Raw genomic sequence first — 23,158 nt, 5'->3', positions numbered from 1 at the left:
CTCATGTGAGGCGTAACAGGACAACAAGACAATACTGACACTATATCAATATCCTGAGACTCAGTGAGGAAGCCTCAGGGCCTTTTAGGCCTAACAATTTCTAGAAACTAAAATTACTTCTCTGTAACCTGTAAATACTGTAGTAATTCTCTTATTTCATTGTTAAGTTTTGGTTGAAACCAAAAAAAGTTAAAAACATCCAACTTCCAAGGGAAAATCGTCCAATCAGGATTGTTTTCACTGTGGCACTTAGGCAGATACAGCCAAGCGAGCTCTCCTATTAGCTAGGACTTCCGGAGCTGTTAGTTAGATTATCTACCAACATAATTAGGAAGTGGTAGAATATTCAACCAATCATATTTTGATTTACAGTGGATGGAACCAAGTCTGTGAGAAAAAAACATCACTGAAGGCCAGTAGTCACCAAACCTCCTCCTGGACATCTACTTTCCTACATGATTCACCTCCAAAACACACCTCGTTCAGCTAATCAAGGACTCCTGAAGACCATAATTAGATGTAGCTGTAGTGCTGTCGCCTCACAGCAGGAAGGGACTGGGTTCCATTCCCCCGGCCGGACGACCAGTGTCTCTTCTCTGAGGGGTTTGCATGTTCTCCTCATGTCTGAGTGGGTTTCCTTCCACAGTCTGAAGACATGCAGTCAGGCCAGATGGAGATGCTAAATTGCCCTTAAGTGTGAATGCATATGTCTGTCCTGCGATGGACTGGTGGCCTGTCCAGGTTGTTTCCAGCCTTCCACCCAGTGAACGCTGGGTCTCCAGCGCCCCCTGCGACCCAAGAGGATAAGCGGCTTAGATGATTGACTGAATGAGAAGAGGTGTCAAGCTGAAGTCTGCAGGAAGGTAGGTGACCACTCTCCAGGAGCATGGTTGGTGACCACTGCTCTAGTTTTGACATTAATGGCCCAAACTGCAGTTCTAGCTCTAATAGTCAAGCTTCTCCACTGCTGATGTTCTACCATACATAAAGAATTTTTATCCAAAATTTTGTCTACAATCAACATTCCTAAAGTTCCTACTAAGGATGGTGAAACAAATCCAGGATAAATGAATGCTTGAACTGGCTTGATCGTTCTTTATTGTCATGTGACATGCACACTTAACACTCACTAATTTGACAAGAGATGAACCAGCAAGGAACTTCTGTGGAAACTCTTTGCAGATAACATCATGGTGAGATGTATGATGTTTACCTAAAGAGTTCCTTTGACTCTAGTACATCTACTTAGCCAATGTCCATGACTTAATGTCCATGACCTGCCGATAATTCAAGATTTGACCCCGAGACTGGCACATGATGGATCTTTTCAGGGATTTTTACCTTCTTTACTCACCATAACTCACTCAGAGAACATATTTATGTATTGTCCAACCATCTAGAGGCTTAAATGTAGAAAGAAATCGAGGCAAATAGAAAGAAATTGAGATAAAAATGTGGAGATACATCCTGTTCTGGCAATCAAAGTCAGATTGAGAAACATCAATGACTACTCAACATCGTCATCATCATCATCGACAAGAACAACAACAACAACAACAACAACAACAACAAAAGTAAACAGGATAAAAACAGAGTTTCTTCATCTTTGGTATAAAATGGCCATCTTTAGGTTGCATTTGATTCACAACTAGGAAAAAAATGACAGAAATTGCGAACAATTTCTTCTATTGCTTTTGCTGCTTAGTTTGAACCAGAAGCTCCTACAGTATTTACGTCTGCTGTTGCAAGATTTTTCTGTTGATTTTGGTCAAGTTTTTATCTGTACAGTACTGTGCAGCAGTTAGAGACCACCCTACATTTATTTCGTCCTCCAGTTAAACAGCCATTAAGTACGTTATTCATTTTTCAGCGTCAGGAAAAAAAACAGAAGACCTATGTTTAGGAAAATTTCCCAGAAGCCTTGATGGCTTTTTTGACTGGAAATTAAATAACTGAAGGTTTATCTCAAATTTTTTTGACAGTACTGTAAATTCTTCTTCTTTCTAACAAGCAAGCTTAAAAAAGCGTCTGAAACATGACAGTTTTGTAAATGACTCAATCATCATGATATAAAACAAGTTAAACATTTGCAGCAAACTGCACTAAGTCAAATGCAGCATTTTCCCCATAATATGAAAAACAAAAACAATAAAAAATCTCATTGACGCAGAGACATACTGCAGTCCGTAATGTGAGTCTTCTTCCTCCTAAAGATACAAATCACAACAACATCATAATATCACAATGACCAACATTCTCATCACACAATGATGAGAAGATCTGATAAATCTTTACAGCATGTACTTCTTTTAATCTCTGCAGCAATCTCTGTTCAGCTTCTCGCATCACTGAGTGCCTGGAGGACCTGTTGAATTCCTCTTGATGCCAGGCGCAAACACGTAGAAAACAAAACAAAGGAAGTTTCCTCAAAATTAAGGCAACAAAGACTGAAGAAAAAAAGTTCTCTATAAAACCAGAATTCTCCAAAGGAACTGAAGAAGAGTGAAAAGTGAGTGTAGCTTCATTTCTGAGGAAGACAATGTGTGTTTCTCAACCTTCTTTCTCCTCCGGCTTTAAAAAATAAGCATCGTCTACTTTTTTACTTTTTGCAATGTTATTTTTTACGTATATATTTATCTATTTTACTTCATTTCTTTTTTTTTTTGACAAACATTTTGAAGTTTCAGCTCAACCCAATGATGAGGTCACATGACGACACAAAATCTCCTTTTTTTCTCCTCCATGTCCAGTTTAGTCCTCCTCTGTCTGATCCAGGCAGGAAATAAAAAGAAGTTTATGACCTGGAAATGAGTCTCCATCTCTATCCTTCTCAGCACTGATGCCTAGAAAAGGCAACTCTGTTGCAGGTACATTCACCTGGTCCACAAGCTATCTGGGAGGAAAGACAGAAAAACCGCACAAAAGAAACGAGAGAAAGGTTAGAGAAGGGACCGAAGGGCAGCATCCTTCAAAATGTTTTTTTTTGTTGTGTTTTTGCTATTTAACCAGGTTTCCCAGTTTAGTCACTGTCTGTGTTTACATGCAAAGATTTCTGCCAATCATTCTGATTATAGATTAAGACTGAGGTGTTTATCTCACTCTACTAAACAGTCTGATGGAAAATCTCCATTTACATGCAAACTACACGTAATCAGATCCAAAATGACACGCATGCGTAGAGAACCGCTTAGTGTAGATGTTACCATGACAACCAGCATCACGTGAGTCCAGTCAGAGTGAGATGAGCAGCAGTGAGCAGTGCTTGTGTTTTTAATTGCTCTAAAATGATGTCAGACTCAGGAAAACGTCCTTTACATGTCCTTATTAAAGAAGGCCAAGAGGAAGACGTCGTGTTCTGAGACACATAAGCTGGACGTCCGTCCCACCGCCGTCTTTTAAAGATCAGAGCATAAACTTCGTCTCCTCTGCAGACCAGTTTCTGCTCCGCCATGTTGAACGGTATAAACTTTCACTATGACGTGACGAACATGATCAGAACGGACTTAAACTTTCTGAAGGGGAAAGTAATCAGATACAGGCGTTTATACGGATATTATTCTTCTATTTAATGGATTATTTACAGGATTACCCACCTCGATCAGTCGGATAGAAATTGGATTCCGAATAGCCTCAATTGGACTAGACTATTCTGACTGAGGTGTTTATGTGGACGTATTCTATTCCGATTGAGCTATTTGTCGGATTATTAACAGATCATCAGGCTGCATGTAAACGTGGCGACTGTCATTTCAGGTTTTTATCTATGATGATGCCACCAAGCTAGGAGGGTGAAGACTAGTGCAGCTTTGTCTAAGACATGTGAAGCTCCACCACATCTTTTTAAATTGTACAGCTCAACATGCTTGGAGGAGAATAATAGTTTTAAACACAAAGCTAGCACAAATGTTTCTGTGAGCAGTGCCATAGAAGAACCAGTTCCCCAAAGAACTGTATGTGAAATGGAGATCTGTGAGTGTAAAGAACCTCCACTGTAAGGACTATGTCAGGCTGTCTGGCCACTCTGACCTCAGGCATTAACTGACGTGGAAGAAGGTCTGTTTTACCTGTATCTTCAGAAACAATGACGGCAAACTGCCATAAAACAATGTGTTGGATGACTTAACAGGACCGTTCCCTAAGAGTGTGTGACCTCTCTTGACCTGCTGAGGTCCAAAGAGTTCACGGTAGAAATACACAGCATTCAATGGAAACACACAAACATTACAAAAAACTAATAACATTGAAATGTTATATTAATCAACAGGCGACATCTGTCATGTTGGGTTATGTCAGTTGTTATGACAAGCTTATGTAGATGCTATGTAGCCTTATGAACAGCACCCTACAGTAGAGTGTTACCATTAATACTAATAATTTACCCACAACTCCCACACTGCATACTGCAGAGTTCTCCTTACAGTCTTTACACTACTTTAAAACTTCAGGAAGATACTTTACACTCACACTTTCATTTACAAACCTGGTTCTTTAAAGATTCTCCACTGAAAAGTTTTTAGGCAGAGAGAAGTGGTTTTTCTATGGCTTTGGCACCTTTAATTAAAGAGAGTAGCTGCTAATTCTGTTCTGTTGGCTTAATTTTGGCACACGGGGCCATGTGTTTGACAGGACGGGTCAGGCATCAGTGACCTGACTGATTAAATTTAAATGGATGAGTAATTAAACCAGCCTGTCATAAAGGCAAAGATCATATAAGACTTGTACTGAATGTTTTGACTGTGATACATGAAGTGTCTCTATTTCCATAATATTCTTAATACATTCATATCAGAAGAGTGTGTGTGAGAAAAAGAATTGGATTTTATACAATGATTAGCGAGTTGAAGTTGAAATAAAGGTGCTAAAAGAGGCTCATACATACTTCAGTTGGTAGAATTCAGACATTTAAATAGAACAATGTCTCTGTCATATACTTTTATTGGTAGAATCATAGTAAAAGACAACCATAGTACTTCTGAGTATCTAAGTAAAATACAGTTTAGCGTGTACTTAGACTGGTAGGAGTATGATGGAATGTGGTCACTGGTCTCCACGGTGATTTGTTGCTGAGGTGTGTTGATATCCTGTGATGGGGCAACTGTCTGAGATGATGCGTCCGTCACCACGCCCTAAACACAGCACAGAATTCATTCATTCATTCATTCATTCATTCATTCATCCAGGCCACATTTACCCAGTATGTGTTTAGTAAACATATACTCATCTCAGACTGTGTGGCGTTGGTCATTTGGTCAATAGACCTGATTATGTGGTTTCTGACACTGTGTGATTCACTGTTATCTATCTTTCTTTTGTCCTTGTTTATAGAAGACGGTACATCATATACAGGGATTGCTTAAAAATGTGTTCCAGTACAGATGACTGATTACCTGTTAAAGCATGCAATCTGTAAATTCACCCAGAAAATTACGCCACTAGGTAGTGTTAGGAGTCTTGCCCAAGGACTCTTATTGGTATAGTGTAGGGTGCTGCCCAGGTGGGGGATTGAACCCCAGTCTATAGCGTAGAACAGTATAGCTATGCTCCCTGACTAAAGGTACTGAGATGTACCCTTGAGGGAACCACCCCAGTGACAAGAGGGGAACTGCCCCAGTGACAGTTTAGTACCTTCATTTCTGAGAGTGTAGGAATACTATAATTGACCACTTTTGGAAAATATCTTTTTAAAGTCATATAAATATAAACTTAAAAAAGATGTTTTTTCAAGCGCTCTTCGGTAAAGCCAATGGTTCTATTTTGAACCATGAGTTCAAAGTTCATGCTTAAGTGGTTCTTTGCATGGTGAGAAGATTCTTCAGACTGATGGAGAATGTGCTGTAGATGGTTTTGTATAGAACCTTTTTGAAAATGGTTCTATGCAGCACCAAAAATAGTTCTGCTATTGTTAAGATGTCAAGCTTGTAACAACAGAAGAATTCCTTTTGGTGCTACATAGAACCATTTTCAAAAAGGTTCTATACAGAACCATATAGAGTACATTCTCCATCAGTCTGAAGAATCCTTAAAGAACCATCTTTTTTTTAAGTGTGTTCCAACAGGATGTTTTTGAAAAAGGCAAACAGAAAAGCTGCATTAATGTAGGCTAATGGTTCTAAGGCTGGGCGTTCACTACACGACCTTTAAGATTTCTAAAACTGAGAGCATCACAAACCTAACGTCAGTTTGTCTTGTCTTTTTGTCGTGAGGCGCTCAGACTAGACAACAAGGCAAAGAGGGAGAATAACACATAACGAATTTGTGTCACGACACAGACAGAGCTGAACCTACTGGACCTGTTTCTGCTTTTATGTGCAGTGAAAGTGTAAACTGGGAATTATTATAAGCTGATCTGGATCAACATTATAATCATGATTTTCAGCTCTTATCTGCCTGTGTTTTACTCGCAGCTCCTCTGTCTCCAAGGTCCACTGCTCATGCCTGTTTCTCCTTTCTTCCAGCTCTCTGATTGGCTGTTTGAATCACTCGTTGAGTAAATCTCTGACCTTCTCACACTGCTGGATTCGTGAACATTTTGAGACGTAAATGTCAAACATGTCTGATAATATCGGAGAGTCTCTGATCACTTCAGAGTTCGATTGGAGATCTAAAGATTCACTCGTTTCTCCTCTCACACTACAGATCATCCACACCGTCAGTCACTTCCAATCGAGTTTCCGACCTGAAAAATTGCTTCAGATTGTGAAAATTTGTTGCCGGGGCAAATCATGTCTTGGCTGATCTGCTACATTTAGGGTAATGAGGGGAAAACTGGATAAAAACTGGATAAATTTGCTTTTGTTTTGAACTTAATCGCTTAAATTCTGAATGGTGTGTGTTTTGTGTGACTAAACTGAGCGAGCAGTGTGTGTGTGTGTGTTACCTCTACAGACAGAGCAGACGGAGGTACAGGAGTGAATGGGGGGATGTATGTTCCTTGCATAGGAGCCACAGAGGCAGCTGCAGCTGTCATATACTGAAACACAAACAGATGAGCGTTAGAGCAAAGTTCACCCTCAGTGCAATAAACATCTATCTATCTATCTATCTATCTATCTATCTATCTATCTATCTATCTATCTATTTGTTTAAAGATATTAGGTGCAGTTCTGTTGTGGTCCTGTAGGGGGCAGTGTGAGAGTGAGAGAGTACAGTTATTAGGTTATCACTCACACTCACTGCTGTGAAAAAGAGTGGAGGAACGACAGACAGACTGAAACATTCAACACCGACTCTCTCTCACACACAGATACAGACACACTGGATCAGTGTGTATGAGTTTTCTAGATGGTTAGAAGATAATCTCACTACTGTATCTGCTGTGTCTGATCCACTCGCACCAATACAACACACACTAACACACCACCACATCAGTGTCACTGCAGTGCTGAGAATGACCCTCCACTCAAATAATACCTGCTCTGTGAGGGTCCTGTGGGGGGCCTGACCACTGAAGAACAGGGTAACAAAGTATGCAGAGAAACAGATGGACTACAGTCTGTAACTGTAGAACTACAGAGTGAGACTATATGGTCAGTGGAGCTGATAAAGTGGACAGTGAGCGAAGAAACAAGGAGGTGGACTTAATGAAGTGGCTGATCGGTTTATGTCCAACATTTTGTGTTCACCTGCTCCTCCAGTGTTTCTCCTGAAATCAAGGGCATTAATAATGAGTTTGTGCTGCAGTAACAGCCTCTATTCTTCTGGGAAGGCTTTACACTAGATGTTGGAACATTGCTGTGAGGATTTGACTGAGCATTAGTGAGGTCGGGTACTGATGTTGGATGGTCAGTTCTGGATCACTCCAACTCATCTCAAAAGTATTGGATGGAGCTCCATCACTTCCGACAACACAGTTCCACTGCTCCACAGCCCAATGGTCCAAGTTAAGTATTTCTAATAAAGTGGCCAGTGAGTGGAAGCACAAGGTTGGTGTTTCTAATAAAGTAGCCAGTCAGCGGAAGCACAAGGTTGGTGTTTCTAATAAAGTGGCCAGTGAGTGGAAGCACAAGGTTGGTGTTTCTAATAAAGTGTCCAGCCAGTGGGAGTACAGGGTAGGTGTTTCTAATAAAGTGGCCAGTCAGTGGGAGTACAGGGTAGGTGTTTCTAATAAAGTGGCCAGTCAGTGGGAGTACAGGGTAGGTGTTTCTAATAAAGTGGCCAGTCAGTGGGAGTACAGGGTAGGTGTTTCTAATAACACAGTTCCACAGTGTTCTTTCTGTCTGTATCTGTTCCTGCTATCTGCGTGTTTCTGTTCACTTTATCTGCAGTCTGTCTCATACACACCAGGGAATCATCTATCACACCATTCTCTCTCTATCTCTCTCTCTCTCTGACCTTAAACAGTGAGCTTTAAAAATACCCAACAGGCTCTGTGCTCTGTAAGGTCTCCTACTGAACACAGTCTGAATAGAGGCAGAACACAGACTTAGTAAAGTCTGATTAAATACCACATAAAGAGCGAAATGAGAATGAATAGAGACTAAATACATTGAAACGGCTGTGAACAGAGATTGAATAAAATCTAAATAGAGACTCCGGCAGCACTGCTGTGTCTGATCCACTCGCACCAGCGCAACACACACTAACACACCACCACCACTAAGTACAGTCAACAGTTCCTCAGACTCAGTATGGTCAATGTGTTCTCAGACTCAGTATGGTCAATGTTTTCTCAGACTCAGCAGAGTCACTCGCTCCTCGGACTCAGTATGATCAACATTTCCTCAGACTCTGTATGGGACCTTGAAGTGGTGGTTCTCAAACCAGTCTTCAGGAACCCCAGGTAGTCTACCTGTGTTTGCTCCAACTCACAACACATGGGGCAGTCTCAGGGTTCCTGAGGACCAGTTTCACTAGTCTTAAAGGCACAGCAACAAAAAAAAGCCTGTTGAATTCTAAGGCATCAAGTGAGGTTGGTAAATAGTGATGTGAAAATTAATTATGATCTTTTTGGTACATGAAACTACACAAATCTCATAAGTGGACCTCATTACTCATCATCAGCCTGCATCATAATTCTCTCATGGGGCTGAAGTTCTTATTCATACCTGCAGACACAGGCGTCACATTTAGAAAAAAGAAGGGGATGAGGAAAAATGTAAAAACCTGACTAGGATACGCATTTAGTTTGCGCTCCATGACTGCAGTAATCTTCAGTGATTCTGCTGTATGAAGAGCAGCAGGCAGTAAATGTTGCAGAGTCTTTGTTTTTAACTGTACAGAGCTGCAGTTTTTCTCCAGAGAGTCGAGAGAGTCTGACACGAACCGTTTTCAGTGGCTCAGCAGCCACCATGTTAGCTAAAGTTCCTTTGTGTGTTGCTTAGTAAAGAGACTCATGTGTTTTTTGTAGACTTTCAGTTGATCTACATTGTTCATTAGTAATTATGAGTGCATTGTAGGACTATATAATGCCCTCAAAACCTGTCTGGAATTTCATTTTATGATTCAGACTCCGAGAGACGTACTCAGCCCAAGACTGTTGAAGATCTGGACTCTATGCCGTGGTGGTCCAGTGACAGGTCTTCAGCGTATGTTAAAGACATAGTACTGAGTACTCACGCTGGCTGTGGAGCCCAGTGTTAGGTGGTTCATCTGCTGTGTTAGAGGAGATATCAGGTGTGCAGGCTGCATGGAGACCGTCGTGTGTTCCAAAGATGGAGTGATCACGGTTCCCTAAGAGAGACAAAGAGAACGAGAGAGACAGAGTAACAGTATCAGTTGTAAGAACAGGTTCTCTGCTCATTGGTGGAGCTGTGATGTATGTACTGTACATTTTCATACTGACAATCTATTTATGGATGATTCTACTGAACTGGTTCAGAATCAAAGCTGAAAACACATTTGGGACTTTAACTGATCTTAGACTTTAAACTAAAATCCTTATAGTGACCATCCATTCATCCATCCATCCATCCATCATCTAAACCGCTTATCCTTCTGGGTCGCGGTGGGGTGCTGGAGCCTATCCCAGCTGTCATTGGGCGGAAGGCAGGATACACCCTGGACAGGTCGCCAGTCCATCCCAGGCAGACATACACATTCACACCTAGAGGCAATTTAGCGTGTCCAATCAGCCTGACTGCATGTTTTTGGACTGTGGGAGGAAACCCACGCAGACACGGGGAGAACATGCAAACTCCACACAGAAAAGACCCTGGTCACCCAGCCGGGAATCGAACCCAGGCCATTCTTGCTGTGAGGCGACAGCGCTACCCACTGCACCACCGTGCCGCCTTTATAGTGACCCTATAACTTCATTATGTTTATTTTATTAAAACAAATGACTGAACGTTATATTTTGTCTCTACCAAAACAATCATAATTCTACCCAAATAGTTCAGGACTGACTGTTTTGGTGGAGACAATTTTAGCTACTTTTGAGCTCAAAAACACAGCCAGTACATGACCAGCAAACACAGCTTTGAACAGCTGTTCACACATAAAATCATATTTTTTTACATTACAACACTAAAAAGTACTTAATTGCAGTTAAGTGACCGATTTAATTAATTTAATTTTTGTTTTGTTATTTTTAATTTATATCGTATGATAATTTTTGCTAAGTTTACTCTTGTCAGCCATCCCTTTTTACCCCTACCCCTTGTTTTCGAGTGCCACCCTAACCACTTGGAACTGAGTTAGAAGGGGTAGTAGTTGAAGTCTTGCCCTACGAATTGGGACCCTCAAATAAAACAAAAAATTCTTCAGTGATATGAAGCTGAAGTCAGATATTCACCAGCTTCTTGTTTGAATTTTCCCGTTCCACCTTAAATGGTGCAGCAGTTGCATTCTGGCACTTCAGGTGTCAGAACTGCTGGACTATTTAAGGTGGACCGGGAAAGTTAGCTAGCTAGCTACTGAGACATTAGCATGCTATTAGCGATTTTTTATGCTTTTTTTGAAGAAAAACGACCAAAATACACTGAAACGACATTAAACTAAGATAAAACAATGGTTATCGTAATTTTTTAACAGAGAAAATTCTCACGTTTGTGGGTTTCTTTGGTCATTAGTGCAGTCTAATAACACTGTGTTTGGTGTGAGCCTCTGAAAAACCTCAGTTTGGAGGGCCATGTTGCCCCACCACTTCACCCTACCCCTCTCTCTCAACAAGAATCAGGACACCCTACCCCTAGACGTCAACGTGCAAAACAGAGGGCTAAGTGGTAGGGGCAAGGGGTGAACTGGGATTGGGCCCAAATATTACGATATTATAGCCCAGTGATGGTCACATGACACTGTTATATTGTTATGATCTATTATCTGTTTTTTTCATGGCATTGTTATTATGTAGCAGGAATCTAAGTGTCAACATTTTTAAAACCAATATTTTTTGTGTCAAAAAAAAACAAACAAATGTGCTGTTTTTGAAAACTGAAACTTTTTTGGGGGGCAAAATTTTGATGCACCCCTGAATGACACCATAATTGCTGACACAAAATTACAGCACAGTTATAGTTAAATACAGTTTATTACAAAACCGCAATTAATGAATTACATTTTACAAACTTATATATTACTCAACAGTACATACTTATAACAGCTTTGACCTTCAAAGGGAGAGAGAGAAAAGTAAAGAGAGACAGAGAGAGAGAGATAGAGAGAGAGAGAGAGAGAGAGAGAGAGAGAGAGAGAGAGAGACTCATTATTACAGAGTAAAGTGCTTCACCACAACCCAAAAGCCGCTAAACTGCTCCTCTCATTATACTAACCATAATGATACGCAGAACACAGTCATACTCATAGAAACTGTCTGCTGCGGTAAACAGTCTGTTGTGCTGTCTTGTGTGTTTGTATTATAAATTGATTTTCCGATATGCTCTGGCTGCTCGGGCTCCTGTTCCTCCATCATTTCTAAAAATATACCAGAATAAAAGTCCTCTCCAGGCTGTAAACAAGCTCTGTCATATTCACTGACAGTCTGACTGATGCTTTCAGACTGGAATAAGAAAATATTCCAAATCCCCACAGCGCTCGGACACGAAGCAGCTACCGTCAGCTTAAAAACGCTATGAAACAATGTAGGCACATAAACATTAGAGTACATGGGCTTAAAATGACCATAGATTTATTTACTGCAAAATAACTACAGTGGAGTTTAATTCATCAAAGCTCACAAATGTGCTATTCCATATCTACCATTGTGAGGTTGTACAAACTTCACATAACTCTACATAAAACGTTTCTCATTAGGTTGAATGAATAACTGACTCTAAATGTAGGTATTGTGATATAAACTCAGTCTGTTCTACAGTTTCTCATTAGGCTGAATGAATAACCGACTCTAAATGTAGGTATTGTGATATAAACTGAGTCTGTTCTACAGTTTCTCATTAGGCTGAATGAATAACTGACTCTAAATGTAGGTATTGTGATATAAACTGAGTCTGTTCTACAGTTTCTCATTAGGCTGAATGAATAACCGACTCTAAATGTAGGTATTGTGATATAAACTCAGTCTGTTCTACAGTTTCAGACTTTTACCATTACAAGAACTTCTCAAAGTTTAAATAATAAATTATAATGTTACAACAACAAATTCATGCCTTTGTCTCCAGCAGGCTGGACTACTGCAGTGGTCTCTTTACTGGCCTTCCCAAAATCCCAGTCAGTCAGCTACAGGTCATTCAAAACACAGCTGCTAGAATGTTTACAAGAACTAACAGATCTGAGCACATCACTCTAATCCTCAAGTCACTGACAACCAACTAGGTACAGAATTGACTTTAAAGTGGTTCGACTTGTATATAAATCTCTGACTGGCCTTGGACCAAAACACACTGCTGATCTGCTTGAAGTAAATGAACCCAATAAGCCTCTCTGATCACTCAGGACCGGTCAGTTAGTAGAACCCAGAATCAGAACCAAAAAGGGTGAAGCAGTATTCAGTCTCTATGCTGCCACTTGCTGGAACAAACTCCCAGATGATGTCAGATATGCTCCAGATACAGCCATCTTTATGTCCAGATTAAAGACATTCTTCTTTTCTTGTGCCTTTGTTTAGCACTACACTGTACCCTAATCACTACTTCAGTTTCGTTTAATCCCTTATGTTACTTGCTATTATTTTGTCTTTTATGTTTAGCATTTATTTTATTGCCTATCTTTAGTACTATTATTCTTTTTGTAACTACCTTTGCAAATGCACTGTTAGATCTCAGGATTCCATAAACTTTAATATTTAATATTATTTAATACTTTTACTTTTCTGTTTTTCACTCTTAAGTACTTTGTCTTCATTTTCCTTTTGATGTTCCTTTAGCTTTTATTTACGTAAAGCACATTGAACTGCCGGTAACACTTTATTTGAAGGCTTCCTACGTCATAACACATGCATAAGCACTGAATAACATATTCATGAAGCAATACTTGAGTATTTATAAACATCGTATGCCAGTAATCGAGATACCACCCATATGGTGAAATAAATGACATTGCATTGACATAATGGTTTTGTACTTTAACTCTGCTAGAAATGTCTAAACTAGACCTTCTAAGTTCCATTACTTGGGAATGATGCTTCATAATAGTGTTATAAATGAAAAAAAAATGTTCTTCACTTTAGTTTGAGGTCCCTTATGTCAATGCAGTCGCATTTACTTCATAGAACATCTTACTTCATCTTGCGGTAACTAGCATAAGCCGGACATAATTATAAAGTAATATTTGAATATTTATGTTATTCAGTGCTTATGAACATGTTATGTAGTCCCTATGTAGGTGTCACGCATTTGGCTAGTCAACCAATGAACTACAATTCCCAGAATCCTACGCCTGCTCACATGACTCCGGATTTCACTTCCCAGAATCCTCCACCTGCTCACATGACTCCGGACTTCACTTCCCAGAATCCTCCGCATACTCACGTGACTCCGGAAAGGTCATCAGCGGCCTGTCACCGCTCAAGTTCGCCTGAGTATTAATGATGTTCACCTCTGGGTTTATGTCATGTGACTTACCAAGCTAGTATTTTAGCCCGGGCTATAGTTAGGTTTGTTGTGAGGTATTGCTTTCCATTGTGAAACGACTGAGCGTTCTTCCTGTTGTGAGTTATTGTGTATGACCGTTTGCCTACCCTTTTTCTCGTTGACTCTGTTTTTGGATTTGCCCTTCTGTACTGTTGCCTGGTTTCTTGGTTTATCGGTTTTGACTATTCGCATGTATTTTGGACTTTGCTCTGTTTTTTCCCTTGTCGCTTATGGTCGCCATGTGTCTTCTGTTGTTTACTTTGGAACTGACCCATGCCTGTTTTTTGACGACGTTATACTTGCCAGAATCCCTAAGTAAAACTTCTTTTGTGTTTTATATCCGCGAGCGTCTGCTTACTGGTCAAACATTACAGTAGGTAACCTTCAAATGAAGTGTTAAAGAATTGCCTTTGTGTATGAAATGTGCTGTATACATAAACTTGCCTTTCCTTACAAAAGAACATTGCTGTTGTTGGAACAAAGCCTCATATCTCCAAAATGGTAACTTTACAGGAATGTACTTTACTTTAAATGTAAGTCAATGGAACCAGATTTTTTTACAGTCTTTTTTGGGACATTTCTTTGGTCTTTTTTTGGTCCAATCATCATGAAATTTACGCACAATGTAAAGGGCAACAGGCATTTTCAAATTATGTCAAAAACTGAAAAACGACAAAAATGGAGATGAGAGGTTTTGTTCCGACCTCAGCGAAATGTAAATACATATTAACACAGCTTTCAACCAAAAATGATTCATGGTTTAGAAACTGCAGATAATACACATTCAAGGTGTTGCTATAATTCAATCTTTATTTACTTTTAATTTTTTTTATGCTTTTTGGCAAAGTACACGTCAGCGACATGTGATGTGCTTCCAATGGCTGCTGCAGAAATTGACTTTCATTTAAAATTAGTTTGAAACTTTAAAAAAGCTTCTTGTTGGCCTGCAGTGCACAAAGCAGCATAGTGCATAACAATACAAATTTCAAAAACTTTAATAAAAAAAAAAAATTGCTTGACGAAAGCTATTAAAAGATCAATTACTTTATTTGGTAATTATCAATCTCTGGGGCACATCAGTCATTTCAGAGGTCAAATGAAAGGTTAAAGGTAAGAAGTTTTAGGTCACTCACAGTCGGTTGCATAACATACTGCTGATGAGGCATCCACGACGTACTCTGAACCTGCAGAGAGAACAATGAGGATTTTAATATATAAATATATATTTTAATGTGTGAATTATTCTGAGACTCCTCTCTGCCTAATGAGCTAGAACAAAATCCCTTAAAATGTGCAGAGAACAAAACATGATTATTATGATTATATAAATTAATAATTATTTCTAGATATGTATTAGTACTTAATTTGCCACTAACAAATGCATACTAATTTTAACATTATTATATAACATCAGAGATAAAGTCAAAGAGGAACACTCAGGGCCTTGATGATTTATGTGAAATAAAAACACTATAGAACATAATAGAACCATGATGTTTGTTGTTTTTAAACTCTGTAAGTGTTGTAGGAATGCACTTACATCATTCTTAAATTTTGGCTGGAAACTAATTCTTTAAAATCTCCAAATAATATCAAAAAAGTATGCAATCATAAGTGTTTCCTCTGTGCTATATAGGTAAATTCAGCTCAGTGAGCTCACCCATTGGATAGGACTTCAGGAGCTGGACTGAAGGCCTTACATGTTAGACTAGACTCTGACTGGACTCATGTGATGCTCGTTGCCATGGTAACATCTACATTAAGTGGTTCTCTACACATGCACGTAATTTTGTATCTGATTGCTTGTAGTGTGAATGTAAACAGAGATTATCCATCAGACTGTCGAGTAGTGTGAGAATATAAACACCTCAGTCTTAATCTATAATCAGAATGAGTTCAGTCACACACACCTTTAAAGCCGCTTATCCTTCTGGGTCGTGGGGGGTACTGGAGCCTATCCCAGCAGTCATTGGGTGGAAGGCAGGATACACCCTGGACAGGTCGCCAGTCCATCACAGAGCAGACACACAGACATTCTCACACATTCTCCCCTAGGGGCAATTTAGCATGTCCAATTAGCCTGACTGCATGTCTGTGGACTGTGGGAGGAAACCCAAGCAGACATGCAACATGCAAACATGCAAACTCCACACAGAAAGGACCCTAGTCACCCGGCCAGGGAAACGAACCCAGGCCCTCCTTGCTGGGAGGCGACAGTGCTACCCACTGTGCCAGTGTTGGAATCAGGATTAGGTTAAGGGCTGGATCCAACAGAATCTAATACATTCAAGTTCAGTTCAGTGAACAAAAGTTCATTAGCCCCAAAACAAACATACCATCTAATATCATTAGAGAGCAACTCAGTTCACCACAATCTAAACACATTCAGCTGTTTCTCTTACTCTAAACCATAATGACACAAAACATGATCATACTCATAAAAACTGTCTGCTGCAGAAAAGCTTGAATTCCATTCTTTTATATATATTTATATACGTGTGTGTGTGTGTGTGTGTGTGTGTGTTTGTCTGAATTATAAATCAATTGATGTGAACAAACAGTCTGTAAACAGACATTGTGCGTTTGACCTTTATTGGCAAATCAATCTCTAGAATTCAAACAAACACAACATCCAATATAGAATATTTATTAATGCTGGGGTCACCACCCGACTGTTTATTCTATAAACACTGTGAGACCCCAATGCCAGGCTTCAGTTCAGGGTTATGCATAGGTTGCATTATTCAAAAGTGAAGGTGCACACAATCAAACCAAATGTCTGTCCACTCTGTGACGATGCTTGGGGTTCTCTTTAGTGCATATGTTTTGGTTCTGTCCAAAAGTGTGCACCAGAAATATCTACGCAAGTTCATGTATTGTGTCTCTAAGGCAGGAATAGAATCTCTGAGGTGTGAGTCTGAGTCGAATTCTGAGTCTTTGAGGTGTGATTCTAAATCTTGAGACTGTGAAGTCTGAGTCCAAGTTGAGTCTTGAGTCTTTGAGGTGCAAATCTGAACCTTGTGTTTCTTTGAGTCTGACTCAAGTCTTGTCTCTCAGAGTCAATTCTTGAGTCTAAGAGGTGCAAATCCAAGTCTTCAGTCTCTAAGGTGTGAATCCATGTCAAGTTTTGTGTCTTTGAGTTACAAGTCAAGTCTCGATTTTCTTAGGTTGAGTCCAAGTCGAGTCTCTGATATGTGAGGTCGAGTCAAGTCTCAAGTATTTGAGGTGTGAATTCAGGTCTCGAATCTCTGAGATGTGAGTCTGAGTAAAGGTTTGAGTCTCTGAGGTGAGAGTCACCATTGAGTTCCTGAGATGAGCCCGAGCCCAAGTTGAGTCTCTAAGGTTGACTCTAAGTGAGTCTAAGTTGAATCTTGAGTGTCTGGAGTATGAGTCTGAGTTGAGTCTCAAGTGTCTGGGATTTGAGTCAGGGTTGAGTCTCTGAGGTGGTAGTCCTAGTCAAGTCTCAAGTCTCTGAGGTCCGAGTCCAAGTCAAGTCTCGAGTCTCTGAAGTGTGAGTGAGAGTCGAGTCTTGAGTGTCTGGGTTGCAAGTGAGATTTGTGTCTCAAGTCTTTGAAGTATGAGTCTGAGTTGAGCGTCAAATCTTTGGGGTGTGAGTCTGAGTCTTGAGTCTCTGAGGTCGGAGTCTGAATCAAGTCTCAAATCTCTGGGGTGCAGGTCTCTGGGAGTCCTTACCACATATCCCAGCGGTGCACAACTCCAGTCCTGGAGCGCTGTTGTCCAGCACAGCATGGTCGTTTCCCTGCTCAAACACACCCACTAAACCTGGCAATTAACAGATGAGTTAAATCAGGTGTGTTTGAACAGGTAAATCACTAAATTGTGCTGGAGAAATTGTGCTCCAGAACAGGAGTTGTGCACCCCTGACATATTCAGTGATTGTCTTTAATATTGCACATGGTGGTTGCCAAAAGGTGTCCAGCATCCTCATTTGCATTATTCAACAGTAAAACTTTTGTCTGTCCACTCTATGATGGCGTTTGGGGGTCTTTAGTACATATGTTTTGGTTCTGTCTGAAAGTATGCACCAGAAATATTCATGTCAGTTCATGTCTTGTGTCTCTGAGGCAGAAGTGGAGTCTCTGAAGTGTGAGTTTGAGTGAAGCTTTGTGTCTCTGAGTAAAGTCTTGAGTCTTAGAGGTGCAAATCCAAGCCTTGAGTCCAAGTCAAGTGTTGAGTCTTTGAGGTGCAAGTCAAGTCTTGATTTTCTTAGGTTGAGTCTGAGTTGGGTCTCTGAGAAGTGAGGTCGAGTCAAGTCTTTGAGCTGCAAATCCAGGTCTCGAGTCTCTGAGATGTGAGGTATGAGTCAAGCCTTATGTCTCTGAGTTATGTCTTGAGTCTTAGAACTGCGAGTCCAAGTCTTGAGTCTTAGAGGTGCAGGTCAAGTCTCAATTTTCTTTTGAGGTTGAGTCTTGTTTTGAGGCATGAATCCAGGTCTTGAGTCTGTGAGGTGTGAGTCTGAGTCAAGTCTTGTGTCTCCGAGTCAAGTCAGCTCGACAGAATGTAGCTTTTTTCTAAGATTGGTGCAAAGACAGCTGTTTGAAACAGTGTTTGTTCTGCTTTGATAGCCTGCTGTTATCTCTGTTATTTAGAATGAATATAACAAACACCAAATGCTGGCTACTAAACTTGCTAACAGGCGGCACGGTGATGCAGGGGGTAGCCTTGTCGCTTCACAGCAAGGTCCATTTCTGAGTGAAATTTGCATGTTTTCCCCGTGTCTGTGTGGGTTTCCTCCAGGTGCTCTGTTTTCCTACCTTAGTCCAAAGACATGCAGTCAGGCCAACTGGACAGGCTAAATTGCCCCTAGGTGTGAGTGTGTGTCCAGGTGTGTCCAGGGTGTTTCCTGCCTTCCGCCCAATGACTGCTGGGATAGGCTCCAGCTGCCCCCGTGACCCAGAGGGTTAAGCAGCTTAGAAAATGTGTATAACTAGCTAATTAAATGAATGATCAAATGCTTTGAATGTGACTTTAATTAAATTATGAAATTACTTTAAACTGCTTTGTGCAACTGTCAAGTTGCACAGAAATTAGGCTAGTTTGTGTGAAAGTTTGACCTCTGAAGGCAGCCGAAGGGTTAATTCATGTCTAGTAATTCTGACAGATTTGTCTATCTCCCCCTTTTTGCTGATGGTTCCTGTCTGTGCCTTGAGGCAGTGCGTTTCTCTCTCTGCATGCCGTGGACAGAGGAATGAAGGCAGACAGATGGAGATATTAGAGCGCTGGAGGCTGAAGGTCAGCGTGAGAGAAGCTTCTGGAACAGCAGGATTAATATCCGCTCTCTTTCTGATCAATCAGTTTATGAAGACAAATACAGGAGGACATTTAATCAGAGAGAAATGAAGAGACACAGTAACCTTCAGCAAACACACTTCTGTCTCTTTGCCCTCTCTTTTTCTCCTTCATCACTCCTGATCCTTCTCTCCTTCACCAAACACAGTCATCTATTTCCTTCTCTTTCTGTCAGTCTGGTTGTCTCTGCTTTTCAGTAATTATCTTATTCCTCTCTGTCTGTCTTGTTGTCTCTCTTCCTTTCACCAAATGCCAACTTGTGTCTGGTTCTCTCTCCCCCTCTATCACACATACAGCCAGGTTACCTGATATGTGGAGACGGGTGAGGCAGTGATGAAAGGCGTGATGGAGGTTTGGGTGATCATTCTGTTAGAGGCAAAACTGTACGGAGAAGAATAAAACCTGAGAGAGAGAGAGATAGAAAGAGAGAGAGAGAGAGAAAAGTGATTGAACATTCGAGTGCTTGGGTAGGTGGTCGGGTGTTTGGACTTGCAGGTAACTGGATGATTGGGCTTGTAGGTGATTTGGTGATTGAGGTTGCAGGTGATTGGGTGTTTGGGCTTGCAAGTAATTGGGTGATTGGGCATGCAGGTGATTTTGTGTTTGGATTTACATGTGATTGTGTGATTGGGCCTGCAGGTGACTGGGCGTTTGGGATTACAGGTGGTCAGGTGATTGGGTCTTTGGGCTCACAGATGATTTTGTATTTGGACTTGCAGGTGATTGGGCTTGCAGGTGATTGGGTCTTTGGGCTTACAGGTGACTGGGTGATTGGGCTTGCAAATGATTTTGTGTTTGGGCCTGCAGCTGAAAAGGTACACAAACCATACTGCTCTAGAATGTTCAAGTAACTACACTATTTAATTTATTCATTTTCACAGCATTCACATAATTGCACAGGTGTTTGGGCTTGTGTGTGGTTGGATGATTGGGCTTGCTGGTGATTGGGTGTTTGGGGTTGCAGGTGATTGAGTGTGCTTGCATGTGATCGGGTGATTGGGATTGCAGGTAACTGGGTGATTGGGCTTGCAGGTGATTGGGTGTTTAGGGTTACAAGTGATTGGGTCTTTGGGCTTGCAAGTGATTGTGTGTTTAGACTTGCAGGTGACTGGGCTTGCATGTGATTGGGTCTTTGGGCTTGCAGGTAGCTGGGTGATTGGGCTTGCAAATGATTTTGTGTTTGGGCCTGCAGCTGAATAGGTACACAAGGTACACATACTGCTCTAGAATGTTCAAATAACTACTACACTATTTAATTTATTCATTTTCACAGCATTCACATAATTGCAATGACCAATTGCAATGAGTGACTGCAGCTAATGTTCAGTGAACATAACTTGACTGTTTAAGTACAGATAATGTCAGAGCTTTCAGTGTGGTTTAACGAAAGATTAAAAGAATTCAAGACAAATTGCTATTAGTATCTCAAATGTGATTGATGTCTAAATGATATTTAGAAATCTACATGATAATTTTTTATTTGCTGGTTACAAAATATAGGCATTTCCTGAAGATCTAGACCTTTTCTGAAATGATGCTAGTTTTACTGATCGAGTTTGAGCAACCCTATTAAGCCGCTCACTCTCTGTCAGTTTCTGAGTAAATAAGAGTCAGGGTGTATGTCTTACCCATTCTGTAAAGCTGCAGGATCGTACGTTAATGTCACTCCATTCTGCAACAGAGATATTTCAGTTTCAGTGATGTACAGTATTGATATCTAAATTGTGTATGACTGAACAACATGAAGAAAATCACTCAAATGCTGCAATTTACCATCTTTCTTTCTCTTCTATCACGTTTCTCTCTCTCTCTCTCTCTCTCTCTTTCTGTCTTTCTCTTTTCTCTCTTCTGTCTCTGTGTCCCCATCCCTCTCTCCTTCTTTTTCTCCCTGTTTCTCTATTTTTTATCTCCTCTCTCTCTGTCTTTCTCTACTTTGTCATTGTCTCTCCTGCTCTTTCCTTCTCACTCTGTCTTTCATTTCTCTCCCTATATCACACTCTCTGTCTTCCTGCCTTTCTCTCTTTCTTTCTCTCTCTCTCTCTCTCTCTCTCTCTTTCTCTCCCCTGGAGAATCACTAATCTATCTCAGGCTGCTGAGCATGGCAGATTTCATCTGCATCCCTACTGTTTGTTCTCTCTCTCTCTCTCTCTCTCTCTCTCTCTCTCTCTCCCTCCGTCCCTCCCTCCCTCCATCGTTTCCTCCCTGAAGGCACTATCACTCTTATCATGTCTGAGATATATGAAAAGATATGAGCAACAGGGGAGAGAGACATGGAGAGAGATGATAATGAGTTAGTGGATTAATACCTACATTTAGAGTCAGATATTCATTCAGCCTAATGAGAAACTGTAGAACAGACTCGGTTTATATCACAATACCTACATTTAGAGTCAGATATTCATTCAGCCTAATGAGAAACTGTAGAACAGACTCGGTTTATATCACAATACCTACATTTAGAGTCGGTTATTCATTCAGCCTAATGAGAAACTGTAGAACAGACTCGGTTTATATCACAATACCTACATTTAGAGTCAGTTATTCATTCAACCTAATGAGAAACTGTAGAACAGACTCGGTTTATATCACAATACCTACATTTAGAGTCAGTTATTCATTCAGCCTAATGAGAAACTGTAGAACAGACTCAGTTTATATCACAATACCTACATTTAGAGTCGGTTATTCATTCAGCCTAATGAGAAACTGTAGAACAGACTCAGTTTATATCACAATACCTACATTTAGAGTCGTTTACTCATTCAACCTAATGAGAAACAGTAGAACAGACTCAGTTTATATCACAATACCTACATTTAGAGTCAGTTATTCATTCAGCCTAATGAGAAACTGTAGAACAGACTCAGTTTATATCACAATACCTACATTTAGAGTCGGTTATTCATTCAACCTAATGAGAAACTGTAGAACAGGCTCAGTTTATATCACGATACCTACATTTGTGTGTGTGTGTGTGTGTGTGTGTGTGTGTGTTTGTAAACCTTATAATATGGGGACTTCAGCCAGTAAGCACACCAATAAAGTGGGGACGTGTGTCATCGTGGGGACCAAAAATCGAGTCCCCACAAAGTTAACCATTGTAGCATGTCTATTTCGTTGGGCTGAACCTCCCCCCTTAAAATCTCGGAAGTCCCCAAGATGAACACAATCTCGACAAAAAGTGTGCGAGTGCTTAGGGGGAACTGCTCAAAGTGTGTACACGCCCCCTGTGGCCAAAGACTGTAAAAACAACTGCGGACGCACACTTGATCACGTGGTACAGCAATGCTGAACTCTGATTGGTTGAAACGGGAAGCAATCAGTGGAACTGTGAGCCAATGAGGTATCACCTTGATCAGTGCTGCAGTTTCCCAGTCCGAAGTGACGTGTGCCGAGCTAGCCCAGCGCCTGAGAGCTCTGTGAGTGAACTTTCACCATCAGACGGAATGTTTTCAGCGACTACATGTTTAATTAATAAACTGTGCTCGAATATAAACCTTAATAGTGCTGTAAATTTAAGATTTTAGTTTCAGTAGTGCCGTGTTCTCGTTAATTAGCTAGCGCTAGTTAGCTGGCTGTTCTAGCCTGTTAGCTCAGCCCTGACGGGGCATTTAAGGCCTTTAACCTGCCTCCCTGTATCAGCCCGTTTATCGAGACAGTTCGCGCTACGATGCCTATGAATGTTTAACGCGTCTTCCGTAGAGAAGCTGGTGAAGTGTTTAAGGGTGAAAGCTTGGTAATGAGGAGGAAGAGCCCGACAAACGACGCTGTTTTCCACATCACCGCCGGCCGCGACAGAGCGGGGCTAGATGTGAAGTACATTGGTTCGTTTAAAGGTGAGCAGAGCAGGTAGATCAGCTTTGACTGAACCTCGACACAGAGAA

General features: G+C 40.7%; 1 protein-coding gene across 1 annotated transcript; it reads right to left on the bottom strand.

The window, feature by feature from the left end:
- Nucleotides 1-1,072: 1,072 nt before the first annotated feature.
- LOC118801893 (RNA-binding motif, single-stranded-interacting protein 3-like) lies at nucleotides 1,073-21,125 on the bottom strand. The gene is made up of 7 exons (XM_036562296.1): nucleotides 20,903-21,125; nucleotides 19,580-19,676; nucleotides 15,098-15,148; nucleotides 9,556-9,669; nucleotides 6,878-6,970; nucleotides 5,008-5,126; nucleotides 1,073-2,889 (listed from the first exon to the last, which is right to left on the bottom strand). The coding sequence occupies exons 2-7, from the start codon at nucleotides 19,637-19,639 to the stop codon at nucleotides 2,874-2,876; spliced, it is 453 nt and encodes a 150-aa protein (XP_036418189.1). The 5' UTR covers nucleotides 19,640-19,676; nucleotides 20,903-21,125; the 3' UTR covers nucleotides 1,073-2,873.
- Between the last annotated feature and the right edge of the window lie 2,033 nt (nucleotides 21,126-23,158).

Source organism: Colossoma macropomum, unplaced genomic scaffold (assembly GCF_904425465.1).
Source record: "Colossoma macropomum unplaced genomic scaffold, Colossoma_macropomum, whole genome shotgun sequence".
In the NCBI taxonomy this organism is placed as follows: Eukaryota; Metazoa; Chordata; class Actinopteri; order Characiformes; family Serrasalmidae; genus Colossoma; species Colossoma macropomum.
The sequence above is the reverse complement of the archived record's forward strand: the minus strand, read 5'-3'. Positions and strand labels throughout refer to the sequence as shown.

Excerpts from the sequence above, each read along its gene's own strand:
- LOC118801893 (XM_036562296.1), bottom strand. The coding sequence starts at position 19,639 with ATGATCACCCAAACCTCCATCACGCCTTTCATCACTGCCTCACCCGTC. Across the intron at positions 9,670-15,097 it reads AGTATGTTATGCAACCGACT|GGAACCGTGATCACTCCATC; the intron begins GTGAGTGACCTA and ends TGTCTCTCTTAG. Across the intron at positions 6,971-9,555 it reads CACTGGGCTCCACAGCCAGC|TATATGACAGCTGCAGCTGC; the intron begins GTGAGTACTCAG and ends TTTGTGTTTCAG.